General features: G+C 40.3%; 2 protein-coding genes across 5 annotated transcripts in view; one reads left to right on the top strand and one right to left on the bottom strand.

Annotated features, from left to right (window-relative positions):
- The window catches only part of UBAP2L (ubiquitin associated protein 2 like), a 397,837-nt gene that overhangs the window by 95,451 nt on the left and 290,031 nt on the right, over positions 1-12,355 (top strand). The gene's annotated exons all lie outside the window — the stretch shown is intronic.
- The window catches only part of GATAD2B (GATA zinc finger domain containing 2B), an 80,437-nt gene that overhangs the window by 49,249 nt on the left and 18,833 nt on the right, over positions 1-12,355 (bottom strand). For 2 of the 4 annotated variants that reach the window (XM_073322403.1, XM_073322407.1), the window contains exon 2: positions 1,784-1,883. The exons of 1 other annotated variant lie outside the window; for it this stretch is intronic. In XM_073322403.1, coding sequence (XP_073178504.1) covers positions 1,784-1,785 — 2 coding nt within the window. In that variant the 5' untranslated portion in view covers positions 1,786-1,883. Of the gene's footprint in view, positions 1-1,783; positions 1,884-2,724; positions 2,766-12,355 lie in introns of those variants that run through there. One more of the 4 variants, XM_073322405.1, reaches the window with a different exon arrangement.

Here is a 12,355-nt window from a genome sequence, read left to right as displayed (position 1 = left end):
CCCACAGGGAGAGGAACTTGCAATCTTTTAACAATGTCTTTCCATTGATTCCCATCTCTTATGCTGTGGTGTACCTTAAACTAGACCTCTTACTAAAGCATACAGGACCTTACCCCAACTCACCAGTAGGAACTCCAGACAAATGGATTAAACCTCAGGGACCAGAGGAAGACAGTAGAACCAACACACACACACACACACACACACACAGACACAAAAGCCACACTAAAACAGATTCTTTAAACAGAAAATCAAGAATAGTTGAAGCTGCGTTATTTCAAGAAAGCAAACAAGATGGTTTACTAAAACAAGTTTATAATCCATAAAGTTTGGGGAAAAGAAAAAGTGTAAGCCACTCAGAGGTATACAAGATTTAACACCTAACTCTAGCAGCTTCTTGGTCTGGCAGCACGTGAATGAAGTTATGTATTGGTCCAATTTAAAGAAAAACACATGACATCATCACATCTGAACAGAAAGAAAACTAGAACTAAGCATTCAACCTAACCACCTCAATGCACATTAAAGCTACAGGCAAATTAAAAATGCTGAAGTCTTCTTACTTCCACAAATCCAACTGATTTTAAACAGAGGAGTCAATCCAAAAAGCCAATTTCCACCGTCTTGGTATCTACAATTTCAAAAAACAGAAACCCTGCTACATCGTAATTAATGTATTCAAAATAAATACCTCTTTTGGACAAAAGAAAATATTAAATCAACCTTCTATTGTTTACTGGTATTGAAAATTCTTTACACACACTAACAAAGCAAAGGTCCTGCTTACCTTAAGACTCTCCACTCATGCTACCCAAGAGCCACTTTAAATTCAGACATGCTAAAGATTCCAGTTTCACCCTCAAACAAAAAAACAAGCCTATATGTAAACTAAGGATTTTACACAGATTTTGGCTTCTCATTCTGAACCTGCTGGGGCAGCTGACCAGCAGCGTACGATGAAATCATTTGTCTAATGACTCAAAGGAGCCTGACATATGCAATGCTACAATGTCTTAACTTCCATCTATGCTGAATACAAACCAACATCTATGTCGTAAAATGCATTTCAACACAGCACACACAAAATGGCTGGCTCCCAAGATGAGCATTTCCATACAATGCTATAAAACTGATAACAACCTAAAAAGGTAATTATGACTTAACGGCTAGGCAGTCAGAAGAGAGATCTGCAAGAACACCGATACCAAACACTAACAAATAACACGCTGCTCTTTGAATCCTGATGCTTCAGCTTGTAAGTTGTCAAGGAATATTACACTCAATTCACATTAGTGTGTAACTTGCAAAGAGATACTATGGTGTGATTGGATATTTGTGGATGGGGGGGGAATTTCATGCAGCTAAGGAGGAAAAGTAGGCCTATCACGTAGGTTTTATCATTAACAAAAAAATGCATCTTTCTTTAAAAGAAAGACAATCCTAAATCCTCCTTGACAAAGGAAAAATTGCAAGCAAATAAATATTCTTAAATATTCCAAATGCTGAAAGTGAGAAGAGCCATTCATAAATTAGGGATTCAAACTAGGTTTTTATTCATAATTTCATTCAGATTGTGCAAGAGTTAAAAAAAATTTAAAAAGACAAACCGTAATGCTAGTTCTCAACAGAATCAGGGAGCTGTCTCTAGATTGCAGCAGACCATAAATTCTTATAGTCATTCAGCGCAAACTCACTAAACAGTTCCACTGTTTTCCCTTACAAACCAGTTCTTTAGATCTGAATGATCACAGCAAATATAATCACAGCAAATATAAGTACTCACATAAAGGAAACGGTAACATTACGACAGCTCTATTCATTAATGTGCATACATAATTCTCATCTCTCCAACACAAATTCGGGGTCTGTGCAGTACAATGTATCTAGAAAGCAAATTACAAAAAATGAATGCAAAAAAATTGTGGTCAGTAAGAAAAAATTACAACTTCTAAATCAATTCACTGTCTCACATAACAAAATGCCCATCACTGCAACGGAGTATAGGAACTGTACAGCAATTAACACACCACCACCCCAGCCAGAACCCAAAACTGCAACTGTCCAGATGTGTGGAAGCTCAGAACATTCTATAGTTTTGCTGTCATGTGTTTGACTTTTGTACGGTACAAACCCAACTGTGTGTAGCAGATGGCATAAAAAAAAAAAGTATTTCTACCACCATTTGTCAGGCTCTACCAAGAAAGAGGAGCAGAAGGAGCAAAACGTTAGTATTTGCTCTAGTATCTGACATTTATTTTTCAGGTGTGTTTTTTTTCTGAAAAGCTAAGTTATTAAAACCAGTTTGGTATTAAAACAGAGACCTTAACTAACTACAGCTGTTAGATACGTCAGGACATTCTGTAGGTTTCCCCACTCAAAATCATTTAAAAATATGAGGCGACAAAAATATAAGCTGCTTCCCTCTTTCCGAAAGCCAAAGGGGGTGGATGGAGGGAAGAAATCTCTTCCTCACAAGGAATGTGGCTATAATTGAACTTTTGGGGTAACTGGCCCTGCAAGGCTGCAGACATTATCCCTTCTCAATGAACTGGTCATTTAAAAATAAAGAGGGGGCAAAGGGGGAGTTTTCCTCTTAACAGTCCTCCTCTAGCTCTACTCCCCATCCGTCAGCCTGAGCAAGCAGAGATGACGCAGGCTGCCTTATATAATAGCCTGTGATTTCCTAGACTGCAGGCCTTCCCTTTGTGCTCTGTATATACTTACACACACGCACACACAGATTCACAGCCCCTGGCACCATGCCAGCACTAACCCTCGTCAGCTGGTTGACTCCATTCACAGAGAGGGGTTGGAGCTGACATGAAAAGAAGGTGGGGGGGGAGCTATTACATCAAGCCATCAGCACTACAGACAAAAGAAAAATTTTTATATACCCAAAATAAGCCTTCCCTTGCAGCTTTAGATCAGGGAGAGTCATATTTAGTAATTCCACAAGAACACCGCACTCTGAACAAGGAACCTGAACAGAGGTGAGGTTTTTTGGGAGGTAGGAGAGGGAATCAGTCCAACAGCAAACACAAGCAACAGTGCAGTTCTCTTTAAATATAATGTAAAAAACATTACATTTAACCTTCCAACTCATGTTAAAGGAGAGAGAAAATAGCCATGATATAATCCATAAAGAGCCTTTTGTCTGTTAAAAAGGACAGTCTAAAGAATACTTACAGGTACAATATCCTGCTGCCTCCTTTAGTTGTCAAGAAAATTAGAGACAGAGAAAAGAAGGGAGGAAGAGAGACAGAAAGAAGAGAAGACAGAGTGAGAAGGGGGAGGGAGGGAAAGAAAGACAGATTTTTTTTATGAGAAGCCCTCTCCGTAGAACATGGGCGGCCCCGCGTGCCATCCCCCTCTAGGGACCTGCAGAAACCCTGTCTCAAAACGGGCACTTCCCTGCCAATCATGCGCTGTACTGTTATATTAAACAAAAGAAAAGGGGGATGCTTACTTTTACCCATGATGCCTAGCGGGGGCAGGGGAAAAAAACCAGTTGCAGCCGGTTTGTAACCTCAGGACATGGAATTATCTCTTAATTTTTTTAAGTCGTTTGTGGTATAAAAGTCAGTTAGCTGCCTCCCCCCTCCCCCCCCCCAGCAGATTCTGGCATCTTGCCAAACTTTGTCTTCATTCATGAGAGCTCATTTCCTCCAACGCTATTTTAACTGTTTAGTTCCCAAAACAAATTTTAAGGACATTCCATCAATGTGGGGAAGCAATTAATAAAGACGTATCCATAAGAAAGAGAATGCCAATAATCTCATTCTTCTGCATCTCACCAACACACAGGCTTACCTCCCTGGTGTTAGGAGTCAGGGAATAGCCAATGCAGGAAAGATGGGGATTTTTGTAGCATTCCTGAAATCCTGGCGTCAGACATCAAGGCATCAACCCCTTAATTTTTTCCCTCCAATACCAGTAACTTGATTATAACTGGCGTATTCTCTTCCTACAATCAATTTGTTACAGGTGTTTCACAGAGGTGATCAGTTACAGCTCTTGTACATGTTCCAGTCAAAACCAGGTAGATCACCATACCCCACATTACTCTACCTTCCATGCATGCCACACCATTAACGGAAATGAAACCACTTCTTCACAGCATCCTCACTGTCCTAACAGCAGCTTTATCTCTGACATGCTCACCATGCATTTCACCACACTAGGATTATGACTGATATTTTGTTGGGGTTTGATAACACACTAAGAATGTACCCAAAGGTTCTGACCATGGCATCATATTTTTGTAGGAAAGGTGGTGGTGTGCAAAAAAAAAAAAAAAAGTTATTTTGTATTCCATCTGGTATTCATATAATATAATATCTCTTATTCCAATACCTGTGCACATCAGCAGGGCTTGGAAAAAATGTATCCAATCCTTACTAGTCCAAGTCTAAGCACTCAATTTATTGTTCAGGCCAAAAAGCCCAAAAACCCTCCCTCCACCCCACCGCAAGTCAGTTACTACTACCTACAGAGAGATAAAACAGTGCATGTGCTTACAGTACTCAGGAGTATCTCCCAAGAGCAAGGGAAAATCAAATGAAGTGGTTTTAAGTCTAACCTACATGCTTTTTCCCCTGAATCCCCTCCATTTGTCTAGTCTAGTGCCCATCCCCAGATGGTCTGACATGTTCAGGCTGTCCATCCCCAGAGTAGGTCTGGTCTCATATCTTCCCTGACTGGCTGAGCTCAAAGGCTCTGGCCTCCTGCTCTCAGTTTTCCTTATCCATCCTTCACTGGTCAGCCATCCACTACACCCCTGGACACCCCAGACCCATAGTAGTTGGGGCCCCATCTGCACAGTGTCTCCTGCTCATCAGGCCTTCCCATGACTTGAGGTCCCAATGGCAAGATGTTGGGTCTTCCCCTAAAATTTGGGCCTGAAAGCTCGTCTTCCACAAGCTGTTTCCTCTGACTATATCCCCATGAGGCCTAGGTCTTGCCTAATGGACTGGACTCAACACCACTAATCTCTCTCTGGTCTGTTCCCCACAGCAATATTGATCCTTTGGAGCTCTGCTGTACCATTCTGGTATACCCAGTCTTGCTCCTCTTGGACTTCTGCTACATACTACATCTACCTCCAGGCTCTGAGCCATTCCTTAGCCCTCTCACTCAGACTTTCGCACACTGCCAGGGGACGGGTGATGAGGGAGACAGCAGGGCTGAAGAGCACCACTCAAATGCTATAACTAGGAACTGCCACACCTGCACTCCTCAAGCCATTAAAGCAGACAGGGTACCATTCAGCCCCAATCACCCAACCTAATTATGTTTGGGGAGAGTAGGTTTTTCAAGTCCTACACTGATGCATTATAACTGGGCCAAAATAAAGCAATTTCAAACTACAGATTCCTGCAGCTCTATATAGCACAGCATGTGTACATGGCATTTTATAGGTACACAGAAAGGCAAGGTCCCTTCCCCCAGGAGAATTTAGGTCTAGATTATATAGGTGCAATCTAACAACTAAGGATCAGGTGCAAGAGTGGAAGCAGATGGCACCAGAGGCTTGAGGAGAAAAGTCAGATGCAAGTTGTGAAGAGTGATTTGACAGAGGAAAAGAAGGTTTGGTTGGTGCAACAGAGATAAGGCAGATCCATTATTAGGGAATGGTGTGAAATTGGTGGTAACTGAGGAATCTCATGATCATGAGAATTTTGTTCAGTAGTACAGAAAAATCTGCAAAAAATTGTTCAGTAACCATAATGCATGCTTCCTTCAGCCCAATAAATGCCCATCAGCTCTGGGTCTCTGTACGGAGATCATTCTGAAATATTGCCATGAACTAGAATTAAGACCTATTAAGGTGACAATATTCTACACCTATTTGCTGCAAAAATATACTGAACTACTACTAAGAATGCTCAGCTACCATGAGGCAACCCAATTCAAACTAGCTTTTGACAGATGTTCCTAGCAAACATCTGCTGGCAGCTTGAGCCCTTCAAAGCTTTTTGTCCTAGAACTGGGTGTGAATTTAGCAACACTAAACAAACACTAGATAATAAGAGGGTATTAATTTATGTTGCATTTACAACAGAGGCCTATGGAAATCTGTCACTATCAGAATACCCAAAAAGTTCAAATATGATGGGGATGATTACAAACTGATCGTAAATAGCAGACCTTTCTTAAATGTTACCCTGAAGACTTCTGAATTCAAACACTGATGCCACATTGTTGGAAGGTGCAAGTTATTAATTCATTTAGTCTAAATGATAGAATTCGCCTCAGTTAATGTATCTTCAGACATAGGTACTCAATTCCACTGATGTTACAGAGGCTGAGCACCGAATACCTACATAATAGCAGAATTTGGCCCATTATATTTAACTCTTCAGTTACTTGTTATATTGATAAAATACACACTAGCTATATGGAGAATTAACACTAGTATAGCACTTTACATTTTCAAAGCTATACCTGGACTACCTCACAGCTGCAAGATTTATAAAATGAGGAACAGACATGTTAAGTGGCTTTCTCCAAGGTCAGTGAGTCAGCAGAAGAGCAAAGAAGAATACATAAGAGTTCCAACCCCTGCCCTACCCTCTAGAGAGACTGCTCTTCACACTCCAGTTCATGTGCCTTTGAAAGCCAAATCCCTGCACCCGCAGAGAGGCTTCTGATCAATTCTCAAAGAAATTCAGCTAATAAGCAAGAGACTTGCTGCACTTTGGAAATTCATACACAGCTTTCATCCAAATATATTGAATGCTTCAGCACTGAGTGCCTACACACAGACACACACCATTTTATCCCTGATGCAAACACACAATACTGAGCTTGTGCCCCAATTTCATGTCTTGTCTTTTTTTGTTTCAAGTAAACTTATACAGGAGATAAAATGTTCTGTACAAACTTTCATATGAAGTATCACCATATGACCTTAGACCTCACAAGCAAGACTACACTAAGGATACATACATTATCCTACTCTGTTTGTCGTGATCTCTAGTGAAGTTTTCAACCATTATATTGTGTGTGTGTGTGTGTTGGTGCATTTGTTGCCCCAGTCTGACCCACTCTAATACCAAACTAAGTTCTAAGTTCTTGTTAAGGAATCAGATTCTGTTCTAAGCTTTGTACAGTGCAATTCTTCTAGAAAGTGACAAGGACAACAACTCATATTTGACCCAGAGATTTAGATGGTTAAAAACCACCAAATATTTATGAAATCTGGGCTGATTAAATTTAAAATAATCCTGGAAATATTTCTAATACAGATAGTTTTTACACAAAATCTCCCCTGCATTTACATTCCAGATATTAGAGAATTAAGAACGTGAAAGTGAAATTCACCAAGAACATGAAACTAACTTAATTTTTCATCACACAAGCACCATATAAAAAGTTGTATTTTTAAAATTTTCCATTTCAATCATTAATGCATTAACAACACAGGCTAAACACTTAAAAACAGCTAATGTTTAAATTCATACGCAGGATTGTTGTCTCTAATATCCTGGGACCAACACAGCTACAAGATGGGTGAAGTAATCTGTTACCTAATACTTATCTATTTCAAATATCCTATATTGGACCAAAGAAGTTCTTTGGTCCAATAACCGATATTACCTCATTCACCTTGTATTTCTAAGGTTTAAATAGACAATATCCTTTTAATTATATATCATTTTCAACTCATTCTGTTATGAACAGGATTAAAGCTCCTACACAATATTAGACAGCTAAAAACTACAGGTTAACCCACTTCTCTGTACCATCTATTAAAAATGGACTGTTCGAGACTGTTTAATTCTAGTAAAATCTAGTCCATTAATGAATGTTTTAGTATGTTCCAAAGCTGATAAAACAGATTACTTCAAAATTTAGCACTACACTCTGTTCAGAAAACACAAATTAAGAATCCAGTGTGTCAGTCAAAAAGGAGTAAATTGTTTGTTTATGGTGTTAACGCACAGCAGAAATATCTTGCAAAATAGGATGTTTCATTTTTGGTGGCAAGTTACAAAATTACAATAATCAAAGGTTAACAAGAGCACTATAGTAAATTTGGAGATACTTAGTGCATGTAATTAGTACTACATTTAATTTATTTGTGGAGCAAGCATAAATATGACCGACTTACAAATTACATCTTTTACAAGATTTTGCATGCAAACCACTGAAACCTGCATGAAGTATCCATTCTTCTAAAAATAAACTATTCCACAGTGCACAAATAACCATGTAATCTATAATACAGAGTTACTATCATGTACTTAATCCATGAGGTGCAGAGAATCTGGTAATTACACTAGAGTTCCCATGCCATTCCAAGCATTGGTACCATCTGAGTTAGCCTTATTAAATAACATGGAACAATTTGGTTTACAAAGGGAGAAGTAACTAATTAGTCTGTAATTACATAGTAGTTACCATAGAATGATGACCTAATGAGGTGGTTGTTTAGGCCCAACAAAATGTCACTGCTAATTCTTTTCAGGATGTGCGCACTGAACATGCTACAAACAGCAAGTGATGAAAGGATGCTCAGCTTTAGAAGCAAGGAAAGGAAGTGGCCAAGCACTCGTGTAGACTACACAAGTGAAGGAGGGATAAATAAATAATATGGAGCTGAGGAGTAAGAGAAATCAAGGCTAAAAAAGGAATTCCAACACAGCTGTCAAGCAGTTTGCATTGTGTAGAGTGCTTCAGGATCTTCCGTAAAACTCTGAACAAGCTTTGTTGTATTGCCTGTGGAAGCAAGGCTTCTTCAAAACGTATGAAGGAAATCTCGCTCCTATGAAGAGGGGAGGCTTTCTGAAGGAACACATCTGCTCACTGTAGATGGCTCGGCCAAAAACTGCCTCTGATCATGAAAGTTCATCTACTCAAAGCAGGCAGGTTTCTTTAGACATGTCCATGGGTAAGTGGCAGCAATTTCTCTTCACTCAGGTGAAGGGTTTTTTTAACTTGTCTTTCACTAGGTTCACAATCTAGGAGTCCCTGTTTGGATGCTAGAAATTCAGGAGACACCTAGTTAGCAAATAAGTCCAAGCGTGCTTCCTCTCAACCACCATCTCCAACCATATTTACTTGCCAAAGTGTTTGTAACTTTTCCTTTTGGATGCATGCTAAGTTACCATCCTCCATTCCGTGGTTGCTCCTACACCAATTCCTACAGAACACTCCAAGGTTTACCTGAATTTTCTTAGTGGCCTTCAAGGGTATGTCAGATGCTACCTGCTTAACTCGTAGTGTTTCTTGCATGGAGTACATCACACACATCCCACAGACTGCACAAACGTCCGATTCATTTCCAGGTAAAGCCTGCCTTGATTTAACACACGCTATATAGTTTGGGGTCATGATTAGGTCTGAGATTGCCCCTCCTCTCCTTAGGCTTAATCTCAACAGTGTAGATGCTCTTGCTGATCATCACTAGACGGGTCCACCTGGGAACTGGGTATTCTCAGTTGAGGGCCTTCAGATCTGAAATTCACTCCCAACAGAGTATGTTTGACCTTCAAGCTTCACCTTCCCACAATGCCCAACACTTTTGAAGCCAGGTGCTTAAAGTTAGGTGACTAAGTACAAGTGGCCTGGTTTGTAGGAATGATAAGAACCCACAAAGTCAGTGGGAGATAAAGGTATTCAGCACCTCTGAAAGCTATGCGGCTGTTACTCGGTGCCTGAACAGAGATTTAAAAACAAATTTAGGCACCTAGCTTTGCAAGTCTCAGCCACAGGCTTCTGTATGACTGAGTCAGTTGGGAGGGATTCTTTGAGTTGGCATTGTGTCAAGTTCAGTTTTAATTCATGTGATTTTACAGTTTGTGTACCTGAGCCTTGATGTCATCAGGCTTATTTTGTAAAATGCAAAGCATCTTGCGTTAAATAAGGTCAGACCACTCATACATCTGTTTCCCCATCATCCTCTCACCGTGGCTTGCTCCAAATCACTGATTTACTTCTCTACAGGGCATCATCTTCCCAATCCTGGAGTTCTAAGCCAGTAGTTTCTCCTCCATGTGGTAGACAGTAGTGAATAAAGGGTGTTTACCCTTCTGATACTATTGTCCCCTAACCCATACCCCCACCCTCCCATCACAATCCAGTCTTCTCTTCACCTCATTTCCTGGTCTGCAGTAGTTGGTAGCAATTGACCCGAAACAGACAGTTTAATAGTAATCGCTACCTTTATACACCAATATTTCTGAAGATGCTTTTATTCTTGTCTGCATTCCTCATCAGTGTCCAGCTCTTTAAATCACTACTTTGAGGTCTCTCGGTGATTCTGCTTCAATCCATTCCCCTACCTCCCATCCAGGACTTCTGAAGATTCTCTATAGCGAGAAGGCAAAAGGTACTGGTAGTCACAGGATCATTCACTTAAACGCATTTTAGGATCCTTTCCTCTGGATGCTTCTATTTCCACTTAGTGAAAGGCCTTTTCATAGTCTACAAGAGTGGTAACAATAACTGGTTCTATGCAGCACTCTTTCCAGAACCTGATTATCTTCAAGTGATCCATGGCTGAGAAATCTCTCCTGAATCATGCTTGCTCTGCTAGGAGATTAAAGTCTAGAAGTCCTTGCATTTTCTTCACTTGTGCTTTTTAAAGGATCCTTATATAACTCAAACAGCCAGTGGCAGAAGTCTATAGCGCGAGAGCCTTCATGTTACCTTTCTAATTAGTTATCTGAGGAGTGAAACAGGCAGCTGACCAGAAAGGTAGGAAAGGATGGTATTTATGAAATTGCTTTGAGTTATTAATTTAGATTTATTGGGAATCTATCCAAATTTCAAACAAATTAAGATTTGCTGCTGTCACTTTTTCAAAGGCAGAATAAATCATGCACATGTAAGCAATGACAAGACAAGATGTATGGCCTAACATGGCCACTGCACACCAAACCAGAAAGCTGGGCTGAGAGTGCAGTCCCACAACAATCAATAAAGGTGGCTAGGGACTTCATAACTTTTGGGACAAGTGCCAGACAAGTCTATTAAATGTAGCCAGGCAGGACAAGGGTTAAAACAGGCACAAGGAAAATGGCAGTCAGGGGTGAAGACACACGGTTGTGTTGAACCTAGCCCTTGGTTGAAGTCTTCTATCATCTACAATAGGCGAGACATGCCAGAAGGTTATTTTAACCAGAAGCATGTTATGAGAAATTAGTGTTGACAGAAATCACAGAACTGACTCTCCCCACAAACACAATATTTGATGTCATTTGAGACATTCATATGAGAGGGGGAAATAAGGGATGTAATTGAAATCAAGTCCTTGATTTTTAAACAGTCAATATTTTAATTTTTCTCCCTCCTGCACTCTCGGTGTGTGGGGGGTGGGTGTAAAATTCTAAGAACTTCTTGTTTGGTGGCGTTCCACAAGCAAAACCAGCTACCTGGCAACAGAATATCTGAGCACAAGTTTGTTAGTGTTGTACACATAAGAAAAGCAACAAACAAAGCAATTTAAAAGCAACATCCTAAAAACAAAACCTCATATCACCAATACATAGCAAAGTGGGCACTATTAAGTTTTCATGGTACTTCATTCTAGGTGCTCAGTACAAGGTTTGGCTCAGAGGACTGGAAGGGAACTTCTAGTCATCAAGTCCTGTCCTTTGCTATCACCAGCAACCCTGTCATAATCCCATTCATAAAAAAGTACTTCCAGGTCCTCTTGAAGCTACCACGTGTAAATTGGGGAGGCCGAGCTGATGAATCCAGGTAGGAGATGTAGCCTCATCCACCTAACAAGACAGGAACCTCTGAATCATTTACATTTTATTTTTTTAGATACAGTGCTTTAGTGTCAGCACATACACCTGGCATGACCAGGGTCATGGAGGTCTCAATTATAGCAGGCTCCCCACACCGAAAGAAGGACATCTTAAACTCAATCTAGCATTTCGTTAGACAATGTAAAAAAACTGCAGGGCTGACACAAGATGATCAAGTTTGCCACAATTGGTAGAATGGGCCATTTCTACTGATCTTTGTTCTCTTATGATCCTTTGCTTTCCTGTGCAATATTTGAGTGAATAATTTGACCAAGCATTATAAAGACTGAATCATAGACTTTAAGGTCAGAAGGGACCATTATGATAGTCTAGTCTGACCTCCTGAACAATGCAGGCCACAGAATCTCACCCACCTACTCCTGTAACAAACCTCTAACCTATGTCTGAGCTATTGAAGTCCTCAAATCGTGGTTTAAAGATTTCGAGATGCAGAGAATCCTCCAGTAAGTGACTCGTGCCCCATGCTGCAGAGGAAAGCGAAAAAAACCCAGGGCCTCTGCCAATCTGTTCTGGAGGAAAATTCCTTCCTGACCCCAAATATGGCGATCAGCTAAACCCTGAGCATGTGGGCAAGA

Source organism: Lepidochelys kempii, chromosome 24, assembly GCF_965140265.1.
Source record: "Lepidochelys kempii isolate rLepKem1 chromosome 24, rLepKem1.hap2, whole genome shotgun sequence".
Taxonomy (NCBI): domain Eukaryota; kingdom Metazoa; phylum Chordata; order Testudines; family Cheloniidae; genus Lepidochelys; species Lepidochelys kempii.
The sequence above is the reverse complement of the archived record's forward strand: the minus strand, read 5'-3'. Positions and strand labels throughout refer to the sequence as shown.